Here is a 27,673-nt window from a genome sequence, read left to right as displayed (position 1 = left end):
TCATAACGGTCCATAACGGTCGACAACGTCCGCCATGTTGAACTTTCTTATTTATGGCCCCATCTTCACGAAATTTGGTAGGTGGCTTCCCTGCGGTAACCGAAACCGATGCATGTATTTATTTCAATGGTATGTCACCACTGTCGGCCGCCATATTGAACTTTCCAACGTCACTAATTTTCCAACTTCCCGTGTAGGTAGAAGGCTGAAATTTGGCAGGCTCATTCCTTACAGCTTACTTACAAAAGTTAAGCAGGTTTCATTTCGAATTTCTACGCGTAGCGGTCATAACGGTCAACAATGTCCTCCATGTTGAATTTTCTTATTCATGGCTCCATCTTCACGAAATTTGGTAGGCGGCTTCCTTGCGCTAACCGAAACCAATATACGTACTTATTTGACAGATGCTGAATGTGTCTTCAACACAAGTCCTACAAATACTGACGTAATTGAAATAAACCATGAAACTCAAACCGATTATGACAGCAGCAATCCAAGCTGTGAAATTTGAAACAAGATTACTGTTCACATGGCCAACTGTACGTTGCATGCGCAAGAGTAAGCTCAGCGCACAGCTACAGCTTGGTCATATTACAACTGGAGGGCCGAACTCACAATGTGGCATACAAAGAGATCCTTAACAAATAATTATTGGTATATTTTCCCTCAGTTTAAAAAGGTTTAATTTTCTTCTTAATAAAAATTTTAAGGCAGTACTTCGCCACTGTGAAGCGCAGGTATTTTGCTATATGTATATATATATATATGTATATATATGACAGCAACACTCATAACAGTGGCAAAACAATTACATTGACAATCATGTTACGTTATTTTTAAAATGTTTCCTTTTCTTTTTCATAACTTCTTTAACACACTACTTCTCCACTGCGAAGCGCAGGTATTTTGCTAGTTCTTCATGTAAAGTATCAAAAGAAAACCAACAGATGTCTATTAATAAATTCCATTTTATATATTCTTGCGATTGAGAAGATGTGAGGATGGCTTAGAATGGGTTTTTCATTAGCAGAACGTAACACACAGTGTTTGCTTTATTTATCCATATAATTTTCTTCACAATAGACTGACTCATTGAACAGAATAGCGTCGAAAAACCCACAAGCATAGGGCCTATCATGCAGATAAATAAAAAAATCTGAAATTCTTAATTCTATAGAAATTATGAAGGGTCTTTCTTTTATTTGTTATAAATGTCATATGTGGCTCATGCACAACCCCTTTCCCATAAATAAGACAGCAATTGCCATATCAGAAATTATTGCATATATAGTCACAGTACTGCAACAGGAAAGTATCCCTAAAAGCAAGTGTGAAGCTAACAAGAATGACATCATCATTGATGCAAAAGACAATAACACACAAAAATTCATAATTCATTTAAGATTATGACATGTTCTGGGCCTGCACCAAATTAACATTATTCTGGACAAACATTTTTAATTACCTTTCAGATAGCCTTGGACTCACAATCCCTCCTAACCCATTAACAGCTGTGTTTGGGGTTCTTCCAGAGGGGTTTAAAGTGGAGAAAGACAAACAAATTGTGATTGCATTCACTACACTCTTGGCACACAGACTTATTCTGATAAACTGGAAGAACCCAAACTCTCCTCTTTTAAGTCAGTGGGAAACCGATGTGTTATATTATTTGAAATTGGAAAAAATCAAATACTCAGAGGATCCGTACAGACTTTTTTCAAAACATGGCAGGATCTAATCAGTAATATTTTAAAATAAGTTTATAAAGCACAGAGAATTTATTAATTTAGGTATGTTTACAAGCCTTAAATTTTACGCAGTTTGGCTTGCTCTCTCTCTCAGGGGTGGGGATCGATCTGTCCTTAACTTAATTTTTCTCTTTGTAAAAACTTGATTGCTTTGTATGGATTATAATAAAATTAATAAAAAAAAAAAGATTATGACAGTTAAAATATTTGCAATACAGACTTAATTTTCATTGCACAAGTGTAAAAATCAGGAAAATGAATACAATTTCACACCCAGCATAATATACATTTAAATATATAATACATTTGTTTTTTCTCTGTATTAGTTTATTCTTATTACCGTCATGTTTTCCTGTATTTATGCAAAGCGACTACGGTTTTCATGCTTCTGAAAATTCTCTATAAATAGGGTGTCACTCTCCTATTGGGATATCCCACAGTGGATACAAAAACGCTTCCATTCTCTGTAGTGATAATTAGATTCTGATTCAAGTAGGCCCTAGTGCTTGGTTTGTTTCTTTGACTTTGACCGTTTCTGACTTCAACTTAAGACTTTATTTTGCCGCTTGTTCTCGGCAACTCTCTCTCTGTTTGTCTCAGGTATTTCTTTCAGCTTTGCTATTCTTTCTGTCCGTGATTTCTGGCCTCTCTGCCATATGCTGGTAATTTCTCCCTTGCAATACTCTGCATGTCCGTAACACTTTGCTGGACTTATTGTCACTTTGCTGTCAAAACGACTTGGTGTTTCAGTAGATCCTCTTGTTATTGTACCCCTTTTTGGGTAGTGACAGATGGAATGATTTTCCCTCTCTGTTTAGTCTGAAACTGCTAACACTACGGAAACACTCTCTAAAAAACAACAAGAAAACACACACAAGCATCATCATGAATTTTCCAAATGGAAAGACCAAAACATTTTAATAACTCAAACCTTTTAATATTTTAATTAATGTACTAATTTAAATGAGAAAAAACAATATTTAAAAATAAAATAAGTCTAAGTTTCAAAGTTACAAAAAGCAAATATTGCTAATTACACAAACAAGAGCTTTAAATTTGCCAACTAAGCAAATAACAGAAAACTGTTACACAACAATGAAAGAAGAGTCCAAAAAATTATAATCCTAAAAATAAAACAGTGTTATGGGTAAGTTAGATACTTTCAAATATATTGTAAGAAAAACATTCCCAGGAGATGAAGGAACAATACTGGCACTAGGCAAAGCTGTTTCAGGAACAGGCATGAGCTAAACGCAGGAGAAGTTCAAGAAGAAATCAATTGTCAGAATTTAAAGGGCAAAACAACTGTTCAACTCAAACTACAAAACTGAGATTTCAAAACCAGCAGAACCTGGTGCTAACTTAAAGTTAGTTTATTGACTAAGGAGCTTTTTGAATGATTCTTCACTCCACCATGGGATGTTTAAAGATGCTGGGTGTTACCATCGTATTACGTACAGTCATTTGACAGCAGGAATATAATATGGTGGTCTTTAAGAGCCTAAAATGTTGACCAAAACAAGATAATAAAAGAAAGAGAATACACAAAAAAAACTGATTATAACAGTCAGAAAGGTGAAAAAAAACTAAAAAGTTTAAAAACACAAGTAATCTGGAAGGATTGTGAAGAACACTAAGAGCAAGAAATATCACAGTAAGGTAGCTGTGGCAGCAGGATGCTTTATATAGGGCTCTCTGGTAACAGTTAATGTAATTAAAGCAACACATTAATAATACTAATAACTCTTTACATTTAAATAGCATTTTTCTCACTACTTAAAGCACTAGCACACAGGGAGGACCCAGGACACGAACCCATGATCACCTTATTACTGCGCCACCTGCAACACCTTAGTGCCCTACTAAGTAAACTTGGCCACCAGAGAATATACTTCAAAACTTTGTTAGAGTTTATTGCTACCAGTGGAACGTCTTTATCAATAAGTTTCAGCACTTTATCACTTCAGTAATCTATTACAGAATATGTGATCCACATCTTTCAATATTGGGCAGGCAGTGCTGCACACTGTCCTGGAAATATCAGGCAAAAGGAAAGACTCGGTCACAGTGAACACCAAGTCACACTCCTGCAGTTACTCACACCAATGCAGATTTGTCAATTTATATAAACCTTATCTGACACACCAGTGGATCGACATTGTCATCAACATACACTGAGCAGTCACATTATTAAGATGATCTTCTTTTCTCACATAAATAACAGATTAATCTTTGAAATATCATACATGCATCCAGTGCTTCCAGGTCAGTCACCAGATAAGCAGGTTCAGCAATGACAGTTTTTTTCTTTGTTCTTTTTATTTTTTGAATCAGTTTCACCAAGTCATTTGGAAGTGCTGATCAGTTCATTTTCTTATATACCTAATAGAGCCTATGCCATTGTACTCAGCACATGCTTCCATATGCTTGGCTATGACATCAGTGGCAGAGCAATATGCAGCTCACAGAATGCCCAGTTATGACGTGATGTACACGTACAACAAAATGCAAACATACGGAATGGCAAAGGCAGTGAATACTTTATCCTTGTTGAATTAAAGATCTGCAGTCATCCATGCTGCAGAATACAGAATTAGCTTTTTTCTGAGTTAGTGGAACCCATGTTGTCCTCAAAGTTCATATTTTGAAGCCTTTAACGGTGCCCGTCTATGTACATTTTGGCAAATGTGAGGTAAGCTTTCACAATCGTTTTTCATTACCAGTGATTTCCCCACCAACACCGTGCATTTGTGATGATTAGGTTCTTGATGCCATCCTTAGCTGAGTAGGGAAAGCACTTCTGATGTCCTATGATTCTTTGGATCTTCCTATAAAATGTCCACCTTATCTATGAAGAGATTTTGGAAGGGTGAACATACCTGGGATGATTAACCATTGTCCCAGAATTTCCTTTTGTGATTCAATGAAGGCTTATAGACTGATAGACATCAACAGCTCTCTGGTGAGATGAGTTTGGGCATTTGAATGGTTTCATTTATTATCGTCTTTAGTGAGTTTTAGCAGAGTCCAGAAGTTTAACTCGTGCTGTTGTGAGTTGCACATGAATGCATGCGCTCACTTAAATGGCTTAGCTACTATTTAATCAACAGTAATTAGCAGACACAGGATGAGAGCCAAGCCCCATATAAAGTGGTGAATTTATGCTAGAGACAAAGGAAGGACAAGCAAAACTAAAAGAGAGAAACTGATCACTCACCTTGGACTTCTGTAGTGGGAGAGAAGGATTGACAGTCTTGGCAATTGTTGTTGAGCAATTTAAAGGTAGCAGGACTAATGACTGAGTGCATGACAGAGTTCACATCTGCTGAACAGAGAAGCATTCTTGGATGTAAAGAGGCCACGGGAACAACTGCAGATCTACAGTATGGCAGCACCCAGAGAAATGGCGAGGTCAGTGGAGGTGGCAGCTCGGAGAAGTGCAGGTTACTGGATGAGGCAGCAGTTTGGTTCTAAAAAGTGGATAAGAAAAGAGTGGGCTTTGTGGTGTGAATCCTTAAAGGATTACTCACAGGACCCTGTAATTATGGTAAGGTATTTTGCATATTGCTCACAGCCCCTCGGAGACTACAAGTATATGTTAGTACCAAACATTTGGTTAGAGTGACTGCCCATTTGCCAACCTATAAGTACCTTTTGCTTCCAGTACCCTCCTGTTCTCTCTTTCTTTCCACCAGTCAAGCACTTGCCAAACCTTTCCTCCCATTTCCACGCTCAATGTCAGGCTGATTAGAAGCCGTTGTTCCAGACCTCGACAGGAGCCGCTTCTGGAAGCCCAGCAGCATTATCTCCAGGGTCAGGAATGTTTTCTGGGACCATCTTCCTAGAAGTCCCCGTAGTGACCCCAGGTGTCCTGGCATTCCATTTAAAGGTTCAGATGAGCTCCAGATGAACTCCATCATAGCATACAGTTGGAGGCCAGCTAATTTCTGTTGTCATCTTCTACATATAAACCACTGTATGGCTTTCATGCAAGAACCAGTAAAATGGTTAAAATGAAAAAATCACAGAAGATCAGTTTTTGCACAGTATTTTAAAGTTTATTAATAACTAGCCATCCCCCGCAGCTCCACCCGCTTAGTAGTGAAACAGAACAAACTTTAAAAACCACTAAACAAACAGGTGTCGCTAGGTAAGCGGATGTAAGGTATGCTCCAACACGTGGTGAGAGGTACAGCGATTCGAACAGAGGCTGGCACGTGAGTGAGGAGGGCCCCGTCCGGCTCCCCACTCCTGATGTCACGCTTTCCCCTCTGCTCGGCCCGCAGCCTCTGTCTCGGATTAGCGTGAATAAATCACTCCTGCAAGTGAACTACGATACTTAGTGCAATGAGAGAAGTTATAGAGATGTTTTACTCTTTTCTGAGTAATATATGGTAGTCTCAGAGTGTAAGAGTCATTCTTTGTAAGCCAATGTCCATGATGCACACATACAAGGTATTTGATCAGTTTTGATAAGAGATGCTCATCTTTGTACACGATGGTGTTATTAATAGCTTAGTATAGTTTGGCTCCAAGCTAAGATGTAAATGGAACATTCCAGGCTCCTCTTGTTCTACTGTTTCTACAACCATTAAAACAATTTCAGTTAGTTTGTGAGTTGCACATTATAAAAAAGGCATGCAGTTTTCTGGCATAACCTACTGAAGAAACACAAGCATAATCTGCGCCATCACTGAAGACACCCCTTTTTTTGTGTGTATTGTGAAATTTTCTCTTCACTTCAGTTTTTCTTAGATTTTTACTAATAGCTTAAAAACAAAGTTAACTGCATTGTGAAATGTCTTATGTACTCAACGCTCAAACCTTTACAATATCAGTAATCATATGATATTTGAAAACCTTGAAGAAAATCAGCAACACCGTTTAGTCTTTGAGAAAAGCAACAGCTTAGAAACCCATCACGTGTAACTGTGAGTCTCCCAGAAGTATCTCCACTGAAGTCCAAGAAAGCAAAAGTACAAACAAGAAACTTTGAAAAGTTTGCTGTGTGAAATTTGTATTAAAACTTTTCTGCAAACTACTTTAGATGCAATCTCAGCTAAGCTGAGATCTACCAGATCTGGTTACACTCTTTCATTTTGCTGATTAGGTTCTTCCGCTGTGTCAAATATATGGAACATTTAATAGCTTCCATATTTCAAATGGAAATAGTTAGAAAACAATTGATGTTTTAATTAATGACATTCAAGATTAAAGTATTTTTTTTTTCCTATAAAAAGGAAATATTTAGTCTTCTCATTAAGAGTGTTCCTCTGCTGTGGTATGTTTGTGAAAACATTGTGGGGTCTCTTGTTGTCCCTCGTAAGGCGGACAGGGCCTTTGCAGCTGCTGCCCCTCGCCTGTGGAACGCTTTACCTCATCATATAAAGGAGTCGTCTACAATTGAATTGTTCAAAACAAGATTAAAAACTCATTTTTTTTCACTTGCATTCAGTGACCTTCAGTAATACTGATGTTTTCCTCTTTGTGATCATATAACATTATTTCTATTTCTTATCTATCTTATTTTATGTTCATATATTTTATTACTATTTATGTTTTATTGTTATTGTTTTTGGGTTTTTTTATTCTATTATTGTAAAGCACTTTGGCTGCAGCATTACTATGTTGTTTAAAATGTGCTATATAAATACATTGACATTGACATTGTGCTGTAAACTACAGTACACCTTTGCAATAAAGCAAAGCAAATATTTTTTTTTTTATAAAACAAGATTGATTTTTATTTTGTTAATAATAACTACAGTATATAATGTTTCAGTATTTTAGTTAGCCATTATTTCATATCCCAGTTCATAGTGAGCATTGTCACAAAGCAATTTACAAATAGAGTCATGTCAGATACAGTTAAAGGAACTAAAAAGATAAATGACATACCATAATACTCCTGTGATCTTAAGGGATCTACCTGGCTGTACGCACAATGATTCATCTAAAGAAAAATGTGTCAGAAGATGAACAGAAAGATGAGAACAAGAAATGTTTTCTGTGATCCTACAAGGCAGACGTGTGTTTCCAAATATTTTTATGTACAGTTTTTCATTCATTATTACTTTCTTTTTAACACATCCACTGACAATTAACCAATTCTTCTTCATCATCTGATTGTGCAATAAGAATATAGATTAGAATAAAATGATAAAGTATCCTTTGCTGTCCACTAACATTTGAACATCTTTAAAGTGTGTAACAAAGGCGCAATATAGGTGCCTGACCCGACACAGACTCACACTGGAGGTACGTATAAAAATAAAGAAACTTTTTTTTTTTTTACGTCTTCCCCGTGACCCCACAGTCCCAAAAGACACAAACGAAACACCATAACACTCTCCTTTGGCACCACCACTCCTCCTCTAAGCTTTGTCCTCCTCCTCTCGACTCTGACTGTTGAGTGGTGGTTGCTGGGCCCTTTTATAGTCCACCCTGAAGTGCTCCAGGTGGTTGGTCGCTGAGTTCCGGCTGCACTTCCAGGTGTGGTGAATACGCTGCCTATACGGGCTCAGGAGTACCAGCTGCGGCACCCCCTGGTGGTGCCTGCAGGACCCAACAGGGCTACACCCAACTCCAATTCCCATTGAGCCCTATGGGAAACCGAGGCACCGCTCCAACCCAGGGGGGCGGCCATCTAGCATCCAGGGGGAGGTATTGCACCATCCAGGGCTGCTCCCCCTCAATATAGATTGAAGGGGTGGTCCCAGCCGGGCCTGGACCCCGGCTGTCTGCCTCAAGTGTTTGAATACTTTTTCAAAACAGCATATGGTAGATGATGGGGCAAAAAACTGTTAATGTAACCAGAGTGCCGTCTGATCAGTCTGTCATCCAAAACACAAGTCTTTCTGCTCTTTGTATAGCTGCTACATTATTAGGATTTATATCTAAATATCCATCCATCCATTTTCCAACCCGCTGAATCCGAATAGGGTCACGGGGGTCTGCTGGAGCCAATCCCAGCCAACACAGGGCACAAGGCAGGAACCAATCCTGGGCAGGGTGCCAACCCACCGCAGGACACACACAAACCAAGCACACACTAGGGCCAATTTAGAATCGCCAATCCACCTAACCTGCATGTCTTTGGATTGTGGGAGGAAACCGGAGTGCCCGGAGGAAACCCACGCAGACACGGGGAGAACATGCAAACTCCACGCAGGGAGGACCTGGAAAGCGAACCCGGTCTCCTAACTGCGAGGCAGCAGCGCTACCACTGCGCCACCGTGCCGCCTATCTAAATATAATAAATAAATATTTATATATATGTTGGAGCACTCACATCACCTAAAGCAAAGAATAATTCAATGTATACACGATTTACGGTAGCAGGACGAAATTACTTAACATTACCTAATCGAGTCATGTCCCATAATAAAGATGACATGAGACGTTCTTTGCATCTGCCAGTATGATTTTCAACATCTTGCCATCTCAGAGTAGCTGTGGGAAAAGTACCAGATGACTTAAACATGTATGTGAGAAGGTGTCATGTGCAAGTACACCATCAGAATACCACAGGGCAGAACTAAGTCTCATAGGAATCTCCAAAGCAAAGGACAGAGCCACAGTATCAAGCTGGTGGGAATACAGTGGCGCGTGTGTTACAAACTCCAGAAGTGGGACCAGCAAACATGTGTGAGTGAAAGAAAAGGGCAGAGAGAGAGAGATGGCCTGAGTGGACCAACCTGCTATGTTATCCATGATGCTAGAAGGTAGACAGACAACCCAGCAATGGGCAAAGACACGCCTGACCCTGTACTCGTAAAATGAAACTACAGAAGTGGCAACGTCTTCTGGTTGATAGAGGGTTCACTTTTCTGTGTAGGGAATGTAAGCAAGTGTGTGGGCAAGTAAGCTAGGCACCCTGCAGAGAGACAGGACGTCAAGACATTGTTAGGGTGGTCCAGAGAGGAAGCACAGTTTTTTGACATTCCTTCTGTTTATTGTCAACTTTATGTTCAACACTACCTATGATAATATTTTTTTTCATGTTTTTTGCTCTCAAGTGTTTTTCTGGGTGTGTAGACCTCTAGTAAGGGCCTCCTCCTATCATAACAGGATTTCAGTAATAACAAATATTTTAACAGTAGAAGCAAACTTGTAAGAACTGGCATTAACATATCAGAAATTACAGTGCCAAGGACTGCTGCTTCTAAGCACTCCATTCTTATTGAAGGAAATTGCCCTGGCTGTAACCCAGTACACTGAGGTAACCTGGCATATAGGAGGGTTTTTTATTCATTATACAATTCAAATTAGGCCAAAAAAATGCTGTTTGCATATTTTTAGCAGGGTGCCGTATTTGGCATACATTTTCTTAAGACTTTCTTTGAATGGAACACATCATTGCATCTGCACTTCAAATTGAAATGCTAACTCTAGTTTAAAGAAAAAAAAACACTGAAAATCTATCTATCCATCCATTATCAAACCCACTATATCCTAACTACAGGGTCATGGGGGTCTGCTGGAGCCAATCCCAGCACGCAAGGCAGGAAACAAACCCCAGGCAGGGTGCCAGCCCACCGCAGGGCACACACACTAGGAACAATTTTAGAATCACCAATGCACCTAACCTGCATGTCTTTGGACTGTGGGAGGACTCGGAGGAAACCCACGCAGACACGGAGAGAACATGCAAACTCCATGCAGGGAGGACCTGGGAAGAGAACCCAGGTCTCCTTACTGCAAAGCACACACTGAAAATACTTTATATAAATAATTCAATCTCAGCACCACCTTCTCCATAAAGTTGCATCAATATTCTCTTCTGTACAGCTAATGTTTTTGGAGTGAACATACTGCTTTTCTTCTGTTACATCTTCATCTGTTCTCTGAATGAACTCTATTAAGAAAATGGGTTTAATGAGCTGGAAGTTATAACAATATTTGAAGTAGGCATCCTGAATAGGATGACAGTCCATGGCACACTTACACTCACTTACATTGGAACAATGAGGAGATGCCCAGCTCACCTAACACTTTGGATTTGAACTGTGACAGCAAACACGCACCAAAAGCATCCGGAGCAGGAGCCCAACTGGGAGCTACCATAATTATTTTGAAGTTTAAATATACCCCTCTATACAACTGCCTGCTTTTGTAATTAGCAAAAAATGATCTTTTTTGTTCTTAGAAGACAATGATAGACACAAATCGAGAAACTTTCAAACAGGCTCACCAGCCTCTACAAGTTGAAAGCATACTCACTGGCTGTACCACATCCTGATATGGCACCTTCTCAGGTCAAGACAGTAAAGCACTACAATATTATTGTTCAGGGCACCCATAACACACTGCCTTAGAAGTGCGAACAGGTCCATTAAAGTCCTCAACCATCCTATTCTACACTTTATCTCCCTCCTCCATTTTGGCAAGCTGTGATGAACCATCGGCAACTGCACCATGGGATTCGGGGATAGTCTTTATCCACAAGTAGTAAGATTATACAACAGCCACTCCTAATGAGTGCTTTCTGTATTTATTGTCTTAATGTTTTATTTAGTGTAAGGTGTTGTATCCACTGTCTGTCTTAATTATCTGTTGTTGGCATTGACACAGAAGTATTTAATTGTACAATATACACATGACAATACATTTTAACACCCTATGTGCTGTACTTTTGAAAGTATAAATAAAAACTTGTTAAAAAATTAAACTTTTGTGTGAGTGGAGAACTGACAAAAACATGATAAAAATAATAAAGCCACTAAAGGCTTCAGAAACTAAGCTTGTCTTTTGTTTCTCTATTCAATACTAGCCATCCTACTACCGTAGTAAACATCTAACAAGAATCCTTGTTCTCTTCTTATATAGTATGGAATCGTCCTGGATGCGGGTTCTTCTCACACATCCTTGTATATTTACAAGTGGCCAGCAGAGAAAGAGAATGACACAGGAGTGGTACAGCAGCACCATGCATGTAATGTGAAAGGTATGTTGAGTTTACTTACAGGAGAAGCGGCCATGTGTGGATTTATATACCGTATTTGTATTGTGTGGTTGGTAACAGATTACAGGTACAGTTGGAAGAATGGCTAGAACCCACCATAAAGCTTGTAACAAATCACAAGGTGAGTGATTTGGGCTTCCCATGATTCCTGCAGCCAGTCCTCAGTTTACTTGAGGATATTGGTTAAACCCTCGTTGCTGGGCTCTGCGTCTGAAATCCTCTGTGACTTGGTGCTCTGCAATTAGGTGTTTTATTAGGTGAACATTACCATAGAGATGTAGCTAACAAAACTGATTTAATTCATTTTCAATTACATGCCTTTCAGGAATATCTATAAGCAATTGGCTGGTAAAAATGAGGTCAATTTGAGAGAGAGGGTCCACTCCATTACATTAAATCTGATTTGTGTTTCTCAGATTAGGATGAATGAGAGAATAAAGGGAAGTACAACTCGGACAAAATGAGGTGCACTTGAAAGGAGTGTGCTGTCAAAATTGTAAAACTCTACTGACATTAGTGGGAAATGTGTTTTGTAATGATATACTAAGGGTTGTGCTGAAGCCCGTGTTGTTTGCCACCCACTGGAATGACTATTTCCCAACAGCATGCGGGCTCTGTCTTTCTACTCTAAATACAATATCTCAAGAAAATGTTTAGAGATGGTGGCCAAAAGTCACCAAACCTGTCTATTGCCAAGTGATAACTCACTTTTATAAATCATTTTTGTGTTAAGTATCATATACATTTGTTATTCTAAAACCCTAAACTGAAGCAATTGTAAACCTTTGTAAATCTGGTTTACAAGCATGTCCTATTAAAATGTCTTCAAGTATATGCCAGAATTCCTAGAGCTCTGGGGTATTTGGTGGACTGGTCTTATAACACAGGGGAGTGACATAAGAAAGGGCAGAGCGCGCTCTTTTTCCTTAGGACACTGCATTGCTTTAAAGTGGGAAGTGACATCTTCTGCAGCTCTGTGATGGTAACATCACTTCAAGACAGGCCCACCAAGTTAAACTAAATTAAAGGGCAGGTTCAGATATAGGACACACTCTGGACCCCCTGGAGGCCGTAGCAAAGGAGAGCATGGAAACAAAACTGAGTGCCATTATAAACAATGCTGCACATCCTCTCTCTGACACACAAACACTGAGGACTTTCAGGCAATGAATTATTCAGTATAAGTGTGTCAAGAAACAACATGGGGGCTCCTTTATACCAACAACAATAAGCCTGCATAATGTCTCACTGGGGCAGGGACTGCCAAGGCAAGCGTTTTCAGTTCTTTCCTTTCTAGTCATTCTGGTATGTGTTCTGACCATAGTCTCTATCTATCTATCTATCTATCTATCTATCTATCTATCTATATAGTGCCTTATCTATCTATCTATCTATCTATCTATCTATCTATCTATCATATAGTGCCTTATCTACAAAGTATCTATCTATCTATCTATCTATCTATCTATCTATCTATCTATCTATCTATCTATCTATCTATCTATCTATCTATCTATCTATCTATTTATATAGTTACTTTCTTTATCTATCTATCTATCTATCTATCTATCTATCTATCTATCTATCTATCTATCTATCTATCTATGGTGTTATTTTGCTATAAGTGGGGAAGGCTGCCATGTGGACCACTCCTACCACAGTATTTTTGAAATTCATACATTAAGTTTCAAAGACATTATAACTGAAAAAAAATTATTTTGCCTCAGAAAATTACTTTTCTCAAGTGTTGTTGACATATGAGACCTTAGCAAGTGCAAAAGATGGGATTGTTTGTGCATTTTTGTTAGGAATTTCAGTAACTGAAACAAACCAACTAGTGGTGTTTAAAGGTGATGTGGGCATGAAATTGGGAAGGAACAACATTATAAGCTGCATTAGTCTGAGGTGCAAGTCTGTGGACACTCATATATGAGATAGCTTTTGATTTGAGGAAACACTTGCACATACAATTACACTCACAATTTTTTGAGTCATAAATTAATTTAACGTATTACTTTTGGATGTACTGTAAAAAGAAAAAAAATATTTGGAAAAACTCATGGTGCTGGAGCTAAATGTACCAACTCTACACAGTCGGAAGCTAAAACAGGAATTAGACTCATCTTGCCACAACTGTAAGGTTGCAGTTGTCGCAACCTGTTAAGTAAATTTAAATAAAAACATCTTTGGAGTTGCTTCATCAAGACCACAAAACAGAAAATGACAGCCATGGAAGTTTCTCGTCTGCATGAGCATCAATTTTAAACACGTTAACACGCATTACAGATACAACTGTGACTCATGCCGCAAAGAATGCGCCGTCTTCCTGCCGCAGTTTACCTAGAGATGGCTTTAAATTGTCATGCCTTGATTAAAAGCTTATGTTACACATTTACAGATGTCAGACAGATTTGCAAAGACTGAAGTGTCAAGTGTTGCCTTCTGACAGGAATGTGTTGTACCATTTGTCGTCTCTGGGGCTATTGAAACATTAAATGTACAAGGCTGGACAAAATATTGGAAACACCTAATAATATGTTGATATCAAGAACCTAAAAAGGAGTAGGGCCCTTCTTTGCAATCACAATGCCTTCAGTTCTTTCCAGAATTGTGTCATACCACCCCTGCGCTGTGAGTAGTATAATATTGCACCATTCTTTAAGAAGAAAACCATGCAGTTCTTTGAGGTAAGAAGGAGGGGGAAAACAACTTCATACATTGTTTTGTAAAATGTTCCATGATGCTTAGATCTGGTCACTGGTGAGGCTGTTGATGGTGTTCATTCTGGTGTTCATGAAACTATTCTTAGTGTTGGCAGTTTGTATTGGAGCATTACCATACTGTAATGGGGCATTCCCCTAAGGGAAGAGTATTTACACCTGGTTCTGTAAACCGTTATAACACCATGCAGAGCAATCATAGGATGTAGTGACTCTCATGAGATGTTTGCCTACACCATTACAAACCCCCCACCAAGTTTTGCATCCTTGACATTAGTCCTGAGTGTTTCTCAGGCTCTGATTCTATTTAAAAATGGTTAACTTCTGCAGTTAAGTTGTTTTGATGAGATGCGGAGTGTTAAGCCCAAATAAAGCTCCAGACAGTATCTTCCGCCATCTTGCGGAGAAAATAACCTCATACTGCAAAATAATCATGCATTTGTCTATGTTAACTCAACTATACTCACGAGTTGGGGAAAAGCCTTCAACTAAAACACACATATAGCGCATAAATGAAAAGCTGTAAAACCAGTTTTAGAACAAACTGAAACAGAACTATTAGTTGAATCAAGCAATAGACTTTGACACAGATGGTCAAACTGATACATATGACACTGTATGACTAAGCCGCTGGTGAATTCGGTCTTGTAAACATTCACCATGGTACAAGAAGGCACTTTGCAAAAGAGAAAAATGGCTGTGATCAAGTGGAAGGACAAAAAAACAGCTAACCCCCTAAGCTCTGTTCACAGTGCAGCAGCTCTCAATGTCCGTGTCGGGGGAAATATGGACATCATTAAGCCATGCACTGTGGTAGACTACAATAACACAATGGGGGGTCTCTCTTGTGTGGATCAGACACTGATATTCTACCCTCTCGTGTGCAAGCAACAGAAAATATTCTAAGAAAAGTGCGCAAAGAAACAAGCATCTACTGTCCCGACTGCAATGTTAGGCTAGGTGTTTGTGACAGCTTCAAAAATCTAAATCAGTACAGCAGTGGACATTGCACATACTTTTCCTACTTTGTTTATGTTGACATTTTGGCATTGACATATTTTTGGTACACATAATGGCATTTTTTCTTGTTGAAATAAATTCAACATTTTTGGGTCATTTTCCTGGAGAAATTGTGGGATGAATGCATCCTTTAACTCTAAACATAAACCCATCTGGATGTAGGAAGTAGGGTGAAAGATGACACTTCACACCATAAAACCTTTTTCCATTGCTCAAGGCTCCACGTTTTGTGTTTCTTACTCCAGGTAATGCATTTTACCAAATAAGGTCATAGAGGTCCCAAATTAGTAAATCAGTTATGTGGTCATTTTTGAGTGTGCACTTACTGTATGTGGCATTTACCAACTACTTTGTGAAGTGTTGCTGTTTATGAGACTCATCTTGCAACGATTGCTTCTCTTTGTTGATGAAGTGTATTGGTTTTTGGCATAAGCTGTTATTATTGTTGAGATTTTTATGTTTGGGGGCATCAAATAATATTGAAATTTTGTGATTGATGCCACTACGTCTCAGACACCGACAATATGGCCACCTTAGGGCTCTATCAGTTTCATCATGTTCCTTTGAAAACACCATCATAATATACAACTGAGTTTTTTTGATAATCATTAATCCATCAATTTATCAAATCTGCTTATTCTTCTTTCGAGTCATAGGGACCACAGCTTAATCCCCTACTCTCTCTTCTGTTTCTTTTTCCGGTTTCTTTGTGGTGGTGGCCTGTGCCACCACCACCTACTCAAAGTATCATGATGCACCAACATTGATGGACTGAAAGCCAGAAGTCTACATGACCATCATCATCAAGTCCTTCCATGAAAACCCTAAATACAAAGAGGACTGTTTGATTTATGTTAGGTAGATTGCCCAGAGGGGACTGGGCGGTCTCGTGGTCTGGAACCCCTACAGATTTTATTTTTTTTCTCCAGCATTTGGAGTTTTTTTTTTTTTTTCTGTCCACCCTGGCCATCGGACCTTACTTATTCTATGTTAATTAATGTTGACTTATGTTTATTTTTTATTGTGTCTTCTATTTTTATATTCATTTTGTAAAGCACTTTGAGCTACATTTTTTGTATGAATATGTGCTATATAAATAAATGTTGATTGATTGAATCTAACAGCATTGGGTATGAGATAGGATACAACCCTAAATCAGGCCCCAATTCAGGAGATGGTGTACTCGTGCACACAGCCACATTTCCTCACTTAGGATGAATTTAGAGCTGTAAATTAACCCAACCAGCAAGTATTTTGGGAAATGTGTAAACGTGACACTTCCATTGACCTGTGAGCTACCCCACTGTATGACAATACACAGCACTTTGGAGCAACATGATGTTTTGAGATAGATAGATAGATAGATAGATAGATAGATAGATAGATAGATAGATAGATAGATAGATAGATAGATAGATAGATAGATAGATAGATAGATACTAGATAGATAGATACTAGATAGATAGATAGATAGATAGATAGATAGATAGATAGATAGATAGATAGATAGATAGATAGATAGATAGATAGATAGATAGATACTATACTATACTATACTATACTTCTGATTGCACACCAGAATGACTATAAAGCAAGAAAATTAAAAAGACAGAGAACATTCAGACTTGGCTATCACAGTCCTAGAGGGGCATTATACAGATGTATTGCTGTTGGTATAAAGGAGCCCACATGGAGTTTCTTGACACACTTCTGCTGATTAATTTGTTGGCTGAAAGTCCTCAGTGTTGGTGTTTTAAAGAGCAGATGTGCAGCATTCTTCATAATGGCACTCAGTTTTGTTTTAATCCTGTCCTTCACTCCTCCAGGGTGTCCAGAATGAATCCCATAAGTGTGCCTGTCCTTTAATTAGCTTGTTGATTCGGTTGGGCCTCTTTTGAAGTGATGTTACCAGCCCAACACACCACAGCATAGAAAGTCACACTGCCCACCACCGTGTTATAGAAGATGTGAAGGCTGTCACTTCCCACATTAAAGGAACACAATCTCCTAAGTAAGAAGAGCCTGCCCTGCCCTTTATTATATACTGTAGCTCCTCATTCCGAAATGAGTCCAATATTGGGAATTAGTTTAATTTAATCTAGACAGAATATAAATTAAGACTACTTAAATGCAAAAATGTTTGTTTCCCTTTCCTTAAAGAGAAGAATGTCTCTTGGCTATGGAGATTTAACATTTTCAGGCTGTGCCCCTGCAAGACTGCATACCTCAAAAACATCTTTCATCATCACACGCAATAACGAGAAACTTTCAAGCACAGTGTGTTCTTTATCCTTAGGCAAAAAGCACTCCATGTAGAATGATAACCTAAAGGTGCAGACATCATTCATTTTTGAAGTTTAATTCATGCTCAGTTAACCTGCTGGCACTGAAAAAAGATGTGTTCAGTAATTGCAATGCTGAAGCTATTTTTACAGTTAAGCTGAATTTTGTTTTCTATTTTGTTTTTCTTTCGAACATGCAGTAGTATTTAACATTGTTTTGCAGAAGTTCATAATTTCAATACTTGTGGAGTTTAAGGTTTAAATCAAGTGTGCTGTATGGAGACCGTATTTACTGATCAGTGGAATGAGAAGTCGAAATTTCAGGCTCACAGAGCTTAGACCCAGGTCTGATTCTGTACTGAGGTGCCCTCTACATTCAGTTTACCCATGTTACCCATGAAATACTATCTAACTATACATGGCAAACCTTCCAAAATTCTTAAAACTGGGGGTCTTAATAAAAGGAAAGCATTAAGGCATGTTGTAAAATTTTGTGAAGAATAAACGTTGTCCTGGGTCTACCTGTCATCTAGTGCCTTTCCTATCTATCTATCTATCTATCTATCTATCTATCTATCTATCTATCTATCTATCTATCTATCTATCTATCTATCTATCTATCTATAAAGCATCTTTATCATCTACGTATCTATCTGTGTTCTTCTTGACTGGCGCATACCTTCGTAGCAATGGGCACATAAGCACTAACCAAGATGGGGCACCAGTGTCAAAAGAAAAAAAAAATGTCTTTTTAATTGTATTCTGTTATTAATTCTGTCTACTCTGTATTTCATATCTAAATTTCCAGGTCCTGGAATTTCTAGTTATTCAGCCAAAACAGACAATGCAGGAAAATCTCTGACTGAGTGCATGGACCTCGCAAAGACCAGCATCCCAGAAATTCGGCATTCAGAAACTCCAGTGTATCTTGGAGCGACAGCTGGAATGAGACTACTTAGGTAGCATTTATTATTTATACTTCTCTAATCTTTAAGCTTGCTTTGAGGATCAGCAGGCAGGGCTTGAATAATTACTTGGTCCTTGTAAGTTTCAATAATTTGCTGGAAGGAACTGAGCAGCTGCAATAATGTGTGTTTTTTTAAGAATATATTTCACCATTTTGTTCATTTAATAGATGGAATCTGGCTTCTGTGTTTCCCAGACTATAAAGCCTTCTCAAATATTTTCTCATGCAGGAGACACATGGTACATGTAGCAACCAACTTTCAAGAGTATTATCTGTCCAAGCAAAACTGATGTGGTGCTCTGTACAATATTCTGCCTCTTTTGAATGGCATAAAGCAAGACTTTCAATGTTTTATACAACACTGAAGCTTTTTTTACTGCATACTTTGTCGTCACCAAGTGACTGATATAAATTGTCTCCCAGAAACTGGCCAGGAGCAGTTTACCTGAAATTAAACAATTTTCTTTCATGGTGTTCTACAGGTTAGAACAGAATGAATTAACAATCCTGAAAAAAGCAAAAGAATAGGAACTGATGTGCCGTGTTCCAGGGGAAATAGTGCCCTTTGGCAATGTAAGCAGGCTGAAGACATTATAAAAATGGAGCAGCTTTGCTCCACAGAAATATCCCACTCCCTTACATACAATGGTGAACATCCAATTAATAAAAAAAAAAAAACTTACTTCAAAAGAGCTGTTTTAAAACGATTACTGCAGACTGCTTGACAACATTATTCATTTTTATTTGAATTTACATAGTAGCTGCAGGCACCTTTTAAAGATTCCTGGAAAGTTAAATAACTAAAAGACATACCATTTTGCTTTGTCAGATACCTACTATACATGACTGGCAGTTCAGAGAGGCTGCCCGGTCCACTCTTTCATGAGTCCATGAGGCGGTGACTGAACCTGGTGTGTGGATTCACAGAATACGTAGCTCATTGAGATAGTAACCGGACGACTGTAAATTAGAAGTCTCCTTTACAAATTGAATAAAAAATTAAAGCACTATACAGTAGGTGTTGAATTCCTGTAATGTGCTGTGGGTTATTTTTTAAAAGAATATCATAAAATATTTTGGGCTTTGCAGCATTTATTACAGTGTATATGGAGGCTCTGTTACACATAAAACCTATAAGCTCTACCTAGTTGCCTGTACAGAAAAGAACAGAACAATGTAAATGAGACAAGTCTTATCCACTTAATTCACCTAAAAAACATCAAGGTGATTATTGAAAGTCCCTAAAGTCCTACTGTCTACCACACTACTTGGTAGCTTATTCCATGTGTCTATAGTTCTCTGTGTAAAGAAAAACTTCCTAATGTTTGTGCGAAATTTACTCTGAACAAGTGAACAGAAAATATAAAGCAACCTGGTACAGGTACTGTGTAAGAGTCTGGTTAAAGATGTCTGTGAAGAGAGGAGCGAGCTGCCTGGCACAGTGTTTGATTGTTGAAGGTGAGACAGAGTCAGGACCGGCTGATTTTTTTGTAGTTCTGTGATGCAGACAGTTTCCAGACATCGTTAATAGAAAAGAAAGAAGGGGGGAGAGATTTCTGTGAAGAAGTGGCTGGTGTCAAAACCACTTCAGAATCGGAAGAGCAGAGGGGATGAAAGTACTCGGCACCTTGTTGTTCAAAACTACCGTAAAACGTGTTAAGTTTGTCAGGAAGGGACGAATCTGAAGCCCATAGTCCAATAATGATGGTGTCATCAGTGAACTTAATGATGTCTGTTTGTAATTAATAATAGATTGAAACCTTCTGCAGACAGAGAAGCTGTTGTTGGCCGAACGCTGAAACTCCAGTTTATTTTTGTGTTTCCATTTAGCAAATCTGATTTCATTGTTCAGCCTATTCCTGGCCTGTTTGTGAGCGTCCTTATCACCAGTTTAATGGGCTTTTTCTTTTACTGGATATAGAATCCTTTGATGAACCATGACTTTTTGTTATTGTAAATCACAATAGTTTTGCTGTGAATGCAAACCTGTTCACGGAAGCTTATATAAGATGTTACAGTGTTGGTCAGTTCATGAATGTTATCACAAGCATTTATAAAAGCATCCCAATGAGTCCAGTCCAAACAATCTTGTAATGATTCAAAGGACTCATCAGTCCAAGAACATATAGATGTTCTTAGTGGTTTAGCTAACTTTAGCCTTTGTTAATATGTGGGTAACTAGTGTAGCATAACATGATCAGAATTACCCAGCAGTGCGCGAGGTAAAGCCCAGCATGCGCCCTTTATAGCGTAGTAGCAGGGACCCAAAGTCTATTAGTCCCTAGTAAGGCATTAACAAGCTGTATCTTGGAAACTTGATGATAAGGTTTGCATTATTAAAGTCGCCCATCACTATAATCGAGTAGTTTGCATGACTGTTCTCCAAACTAGTGATATAATCTGCCAACTGCTGCTACACTTCATTCACATTTGCCTCAGGCGGAATGTAAACTCCAATGAGAGTTATTTAAGAAAATTCTCTAGATGAACCGAATGACTTACAGTTAATAGTGAATAGTTCCAGATTGCCAGAGCAGTACTTCAATAATATTTAAACATCACTGCACCAGTTTTTATTAATATAGAAACAGACTCCACCACCTTTTTGATTTGTTACAATGATTAGCATCTCTCTCTGCTCTGTAAAGTAGAAACCCCAACAGTTCTAATGCAGAGGCAGGAACTGATGTCTTTAAGCCATGTCTCCACAAAACGATACGCTGAAGAGAGAAAATAATCCTTAATTTTTGTGAGAAGAAGATTAAGTTTGTCTATTTAGACCCTCAGTGATCTGATGTTCGATAAAACTAGACCAGGAAGAGGCGATCGAAAAGTGCAACTCCTGAAGAGACCCTGTGCACTTCTCCACTTCAGGTGTGAGTTATCTGGCCTGGAGTCCAAGTTTGCAGTCGGGAGGGTTCATAAATAGGAAATCCATATGAAAACGCTCTTAGTCGGTTGAGGAAAGAAAGTCCGATCGCAATTTATAGGAGCTGATCTTGAGTGTAAGTAGTCCTCATTTTGTTACAAAAGGCAAAGTTACCAGACACATAAGCAGCGACCAAATAACAGCATCTGCCCTGATTGGCACCATCTTGGGTAGACCCAAAAAAAACCCACACCGGGTAGGAGGCCACTTCATCGCAGGGTACGCTCATGCATACAGAATTAATTCAGAGTCTCAGATTAACATAACAATTCTGTATTTGTCAAGTGTGCAGAGAAAAAAATTCAGGTAGATAGAATGGAGGAGAGTGTGCACGCTCCACACAGACAGTAGCTGGGCCAGAATTCAAATGCCTGGAGGTAATAATCACTGCACCACTATTATTATATAATGTCAATGTTATTTATTCATTCTTAAAGTACATTTTTCTCAAATGTGCAAAGGTAGCTTAATTAAAGATGACCTTAACTGTCTTTGTTGCCACATAACGCTAGCCTGAGCTCAAGTGGTTGTGTTCTTCTTTCTAAAGCCTTGGGTGAATTATAAGACGAGCAATGCTGAGTCACTGTGAGCTTCTAGATAGCGAAGACACCATGTGTGAAAGTGGACATCAGCAATCAATACTGTAGTTAACGTCAGGGTACCCTTAAGTGAAAGCTGAGCGTCTTGAGTAGTGCAAAGAATTCTTATGTAGCCTGATTCTTTTAAGTGGTACTTTACCGTAATGTAAATTAAAATAAATCATTTCAGTTGTGTAAAATCAGTTGTGTTTTGGAAAATAACTGCTGGAATATTGTTGGTTAATGAAGAGGTGCTGGGATGATTACAACTTTGATGTAACTTTCTGTTGCATTGTGCTTCAGGGAACAAGATTATTTGGCTTCGGAAAATGTCCTCATCTCTGTAGCTAACACACTCCGGTCCTACCCGTTCAAATATGAAGGAGCACGGATTATCACAGGACAGGAAGAAGGCGCCTACGGCTGGATTACTGTCAATTATCTACAAGGCAACTTCCAAAAGGTATTTTTTTTTAAGTTGTAAAACACACCAAAACTTTAATGAGAAAATCTGATTGCATAAACAACAAAAATAAAATAAGTCTATTTCGTTTTGTTGTCTCAACTTGACATAGTAAGTTTAGGTTTAGCGAAAACTTAATGAAAAAAGTGAGCCATCATCCTCTTCAAAGACAATGCTTGTGGGTCCTCAAATAGCAAGAGAGAAAAGAGGAAGAAATGGTGGTGATAAAAAAAGAGTATTTGGTTTTTTTTTTTTGTTTTATTTGAAAGATTAAAAAAGAAAATTAACAACTGAGCATTAATTTTCACAGCTTTAAAATGTCAATTGTACAGCACAGGGCACTCTCTTAAAGACACTTTCACGGTTTAAATAGGAGATCTCTGATAGTTGGATAGAAGATAATGGAGCCCAAACAAATTCTGTGCAAATCATCATCATCACTGATCTACCTGTGCGCTTTTGACAACTGCAACAGATTTCCGCAAGTCCAGTCCATTTTAAGGTGGAGCCTCAACCTCAACACAGACTACGTGCATTGGATGGCAACCAGACCGACACGTCACATTAAACACAGGCTAACTCACATGAACAGAAAGTCTACATCGGAGCTGAAATTACCTAATTAACTGAATCGAGGGCTGCCGGTCTTGCTGATTCAGCAAATAAAGCAGAGAAAGCCCATTTGCCAAGTTGTTCAGCAGACGGTTCTGAGTAAATAGTACTTACAATGAGGGAAACCTGGCATTCTTAAAATCATTATTTTGGGGGGGAGTGGGGGGTACGTAGTATCAAAAGGGAACTAGCACACACACACATTGAAGCACTAGTTTAGAGCTAAAGGTTAAGAAGTTCTGGTTTTGAAAGTTGATCTGACTTTGGGATATTTTGGAAGTATTAATACATTTTTCAGATAAATGTTAATTATTCCCAAATGCCTCTTTCCTGTTGGAAGGAGTACAGCACAGGGTGTTCCTGTCCGTTTGTCTTCATTTGTTGATTCAGAAGCGTCTTTTTTATTTAAACAAATGTTATTTTAAATAAGAAAGTCAACAAGTCTATGGTGTGCTGATAATTATCTTCTTTTTATTTCATAAGATGTAATTGAACATCATCACATTTTAGTTTAGAATAGTTTAATAAAAATGGCAAATAATTTCATTTAATTTTAACATTTTACATAAGACAGGAAGTGGAAGGAACTGCTACAGTATTCTGCATTAAGCAACAGCAGTGAATTCATCTCTCCATTAGTTATCAAAACCATTTAATTCAATCGAGTATTGTGCTGACACCAGCTGTTGCCAAGTAGTATCACATGCAAGGCAGGAGGCAACCCATCATAGGACAGACTACCGCTTACTACAGACTTACAATCATTTATACACAGCCAGTTTAGAAACATTAGTAAATTTGTCCATTTTTTTAATCTTCATTTATGAGAATTGAAATAGTGGAGAATCAGAGCATATTCACATTGAACTGAGTTGAGTGCAAGGCATGTATCATCTCTTGTTAAGACAGTACAGCTGTCCTTTAAATGGCACATACGCACACTGGGATAACACTGGGAGTCTCCCATTTATCTAAGAATATGTCTTCAAGCTAAGCGAGGTCCCACCAAATCAACACGAATACAGAGAGAGCATGTAAACCCCACAGAGAAGGCCCCCTACTTCAGGAACTGGACTAGCATCTCAGCGCTTGTATAAATAATGGGTAACACTACCTGCTGTACCATCATACCACCCTTACATTATTGTGTTGCTTCAAGTCAAGCATTTTAGAAGAACAAAAGTAACATTTGGAAGACATAACAGAACATATCAAAACTTTCACATAGATTAGACATTATGCCTATTCCATACATGTTCATGTATAACTACTACCGTATATACTCACGTATAAGTCAGATCTTGAAACCCGAAAAATCAATCATAAAATCAGACCCGACTTATATACCTGTTCAGAAATGCGACACTTACATTTTTTTTCTTTTTACATCTTCTTGCCTCCTCCAATCTCGCATCAGTTTCTCAGACATATCGAATTTTGTTGCAGCAGCGTAGTTACCAATTTCTTTCGACACTTCAACAACATTTCATTTAAAACCAGCTTCATATTTTCATCTGATCAAATGCTCCATCGTAGATAAGGGATGCTATTATGATAAAGGTGTATGAGGATATGAGATACACAAAAAACACAAATCAGTGCAAACATTGTATAGTTTGAATAGTTTGGGTATTACCGTGTGGTCACGTAGGCACAATAGAGAGAGAGAGAGGTTAGGAGCATGCGATGATACAGCGCATTACCGTACCCACATAGAAAAAAAAGACCATGTGCTCCGTGGTTACTCTCTCAGGTGGGCATTAGCATATCATAATCTCTAGGACCAATAGGGTGAGTTTTCCACTTTTGACTTATACGACCGACATTATAAAATATCAGAAATGTTACGGTAAAATCAAGTCCCGACTTAACCGTGGGAGAACTTATGTGCGAGTATATACGGTAGTTATTTCCAAGCTGAAACATTATGAATACATACACAACATTTTGGCTGTTTAGTCTTCTTCAGATGTGTGCCCTCTCTAACTTTTCAGTGTGTATTGTGGAGCCGACCCGGACACAGACAGGCAGAAATGTTGTAAATCACCACCACACGTATTTATTTACAATAATATTTACAATTGGCAAGTCACTCAGACTCAGTCCGTGCACAAATACCCCAACACACAGTCCTGGCCACACAAATGCCTTCTCTTCGGGCCGCCTCCACACTCCTCTCGTGCCTCGTCCTTCTTCCACCCGACTCCCACCTTGAATGAATTATTCTTTTGAAATGCATTGTGATGCATGAGTCCCTGTCTTGCACCCCAAAACACGAGGCTGAGTATCAGTACTTTAGCAAAATCAGCTTTATTCTACTTGAAACAGGAACAGCAGGGTTATTTATTGCAGTGGGAGCTACCACTCTCCTATACAAAGACACAGCAAATGGGCAGAGTCGAGGCCAAGTTATACTGTTCCCTGCATTTATAATGTTCTTTGCATCACCCATCAGCGACAGGTGTTTATAGCATGATCTTGATCAGCTCGTAGTGGTTTCCACAGCGCTCTTCTGCTGCACTGCGAATTTGCGGTTGCCTTGACAATGGACAAGCAGTCCTCCACAGACGTGGCAGTCACACTTCGGCATGTTGTCCCGTTTTGGGGTCTTAAAAGAGTTCAGAAACCTCACAGTAAATGAATATGGTTAGCTTGGGCAATAACACGCTATATCTACGCTCCACTATGTCCTCAAATCTCAGCTATTCTTCTGAAAAACACATGTATATCCCTAATGCAATTTCTTTCCGATTTACTAACATGATAAATAGAATATTTGCCTCATAATATGAAAATGAATTTTACTGCCTCAATATGGCTTAATTTCTGCTATCTACAGAACAAAAACTGGCACTTCCATGAGAGTTGCTTAAATGGCCACCTTATGAGCATGTTGTGCTATTTATGCATCTATCCCCGCAGTGAATTCTGTTATGTTCCCTTAAACCTGCATAGGCTGCGACACCCCTGTGACACCAAACGCATTTGAAAATTAGCATGTGCATAAGTTTACTACAAAACCTGCAAAATTATAACAGCAAAAAGGTATAGTGGTGGATAGAAAAAAGCCACAAATTACATAAGTTATGTAAGGGTGAATTTAGGCATGTGGATGGATTTGGGCTCCTCTTTAGGGGCTCCCTGTTTATGGTTTAATCAAGTGAGTAAAAAAATGAGCAGATGAACGTACAAATGATGCCCTCTAGTAGCCACAGTAAGAATCACATTCTTTTAAAAACTTGGCAAGCAAATTGAGAATGTTTAATTAAGATGACCTAACAATAGATGCTCTATACTCATTCATCAGAATGTTTATACTAAAAGAATAGTTTCCTTGACTCTTATTGAGATTTCTTCCAGTATTGGAAGTTAAAGAAGAGAGGGGCATGATTCACAGCTCTTGGATTCAAATTCAAGGTTCAGCAATGTCTGTACGTGCATCTTGTGGAAGACTCCCGGAACACAGACAGCGACGAACTCAGAATGTCCCAAAACACATTTATTTATTTTTACTGTTCTTCCTGCACACAGCACAGTGCACCAAACAGACCAAACTCAGTTCTTTTCTTTCTCTTTCTTTCCTTTTGCTGCCTCCACTCCTCTCCTTGCAAGCTTTGTCCTCTGCCACCCGACTCCGGCTCCCGGAGTAGTGTCTGCTGGCCCCTTATATAGGACACCCAGAAGTGCTCCAGGTGTCTGATGGTGCGTTTCTGGCAGCACTTCCTGGTGTGGCGGAAGAACTGCTCTCCAGAGCTCAGCAGTAATTGCAGCATCACCTGGCGGCGCCCGCAGATCCCCATAGGACTGTACCAAACTCCAACTCCCATGAAGCCCTGCAGGAGTCTGAGGGCTGCCATCTAACATTCCGGGGGAGGTAATGTTCTGGCCACACTTGCTCCCCTAGTACTCCCAGCATGGAGGAGTCCCAGCTGGGCAAGGGCCCCAGCCACTGGCCACAACCTATAGGAGAAGATGAAAAAGGAAATGTCAATGATAAAGGGTCAGTTAGCAAAGGTTCCATAAACGCCAGTGCCAATGCATACTTTACCACTAGTAGTCAATACTGGTTTACAGTAACTACTTGTGTGGGTGTACACTTCATCACCATGTTATTTATATGCATTTAAAAGTTCTCAATTGTCCAAAGCCTTTCAACTTCATTGAATCTGCATTTAGCTCTACATTTCCATCACTACTCAGATGATTAAATGCCATAAAACTAGAGAAAGCTAAAATTGTACAAGTCTACAAAGCTCCATTTGCGTTCCCCGCTTGCCTATTTCTGGTTACAGTTGTGTGGTGGTAACTGGAGGGAGTGGAGACAAGGCAGTAATCACTTTTAATGCCGCACTAGTCCGTCAAAGTCCACGCACAAACATACCCACAAGCC

At 38.9% G+C, this 27,673-nt stretch overlaps 1 protein-coding gene across 2 annotated transcripts in view; it reads left to right on the top strand.

Moving 5' to 3' along the window:
- The window catches only part of entpd1 (ectonucleoside triphosphate diphosphohydrolase 1), a 145,678-nt gene that overhangs the window by 98,353 nt on the left and 19,652 nt on the right, over positions 1-27,673 (top strand). For both annotated transcript variants that reach the window (XM_039776139.1, XM_039776131.1), the window contains exons 3-5: positions 11,577-11,694; positions 18,543-18,693; positions 22,512-22,671. In XM_039776139.1, coding sequence (XP_039632073.1) covers positions 11,577-11,694; positions 18,543-18,693; positions 22,512-22,671 — 429 coding nt within the window. The remainder of the gene's footprint in view (positions 1-11,576; positions 11,695-18,542; positions 18,694-22,511; positions 22,672-27,673) is intronic.

This window comes from Polypterus senegalus, chromosome 1, assembly GCF_016835505.1.
Source record: "Polypterus senegalus isolate Bchr_013 chromosome 1, ASM1683550v1, whole genome shotgun sequence".
Taxonomy (NCBI): Eukaryota; Metazoa; Chordata; class Cladistia; order Polypteriformes; family Polypteridae; genus Polypterus; species Polypterus senegalus.
Note: the sequence above shows the minus strand (reverse complement) of the source record. Positions and strands in the feature narration are given on the sequence as shown.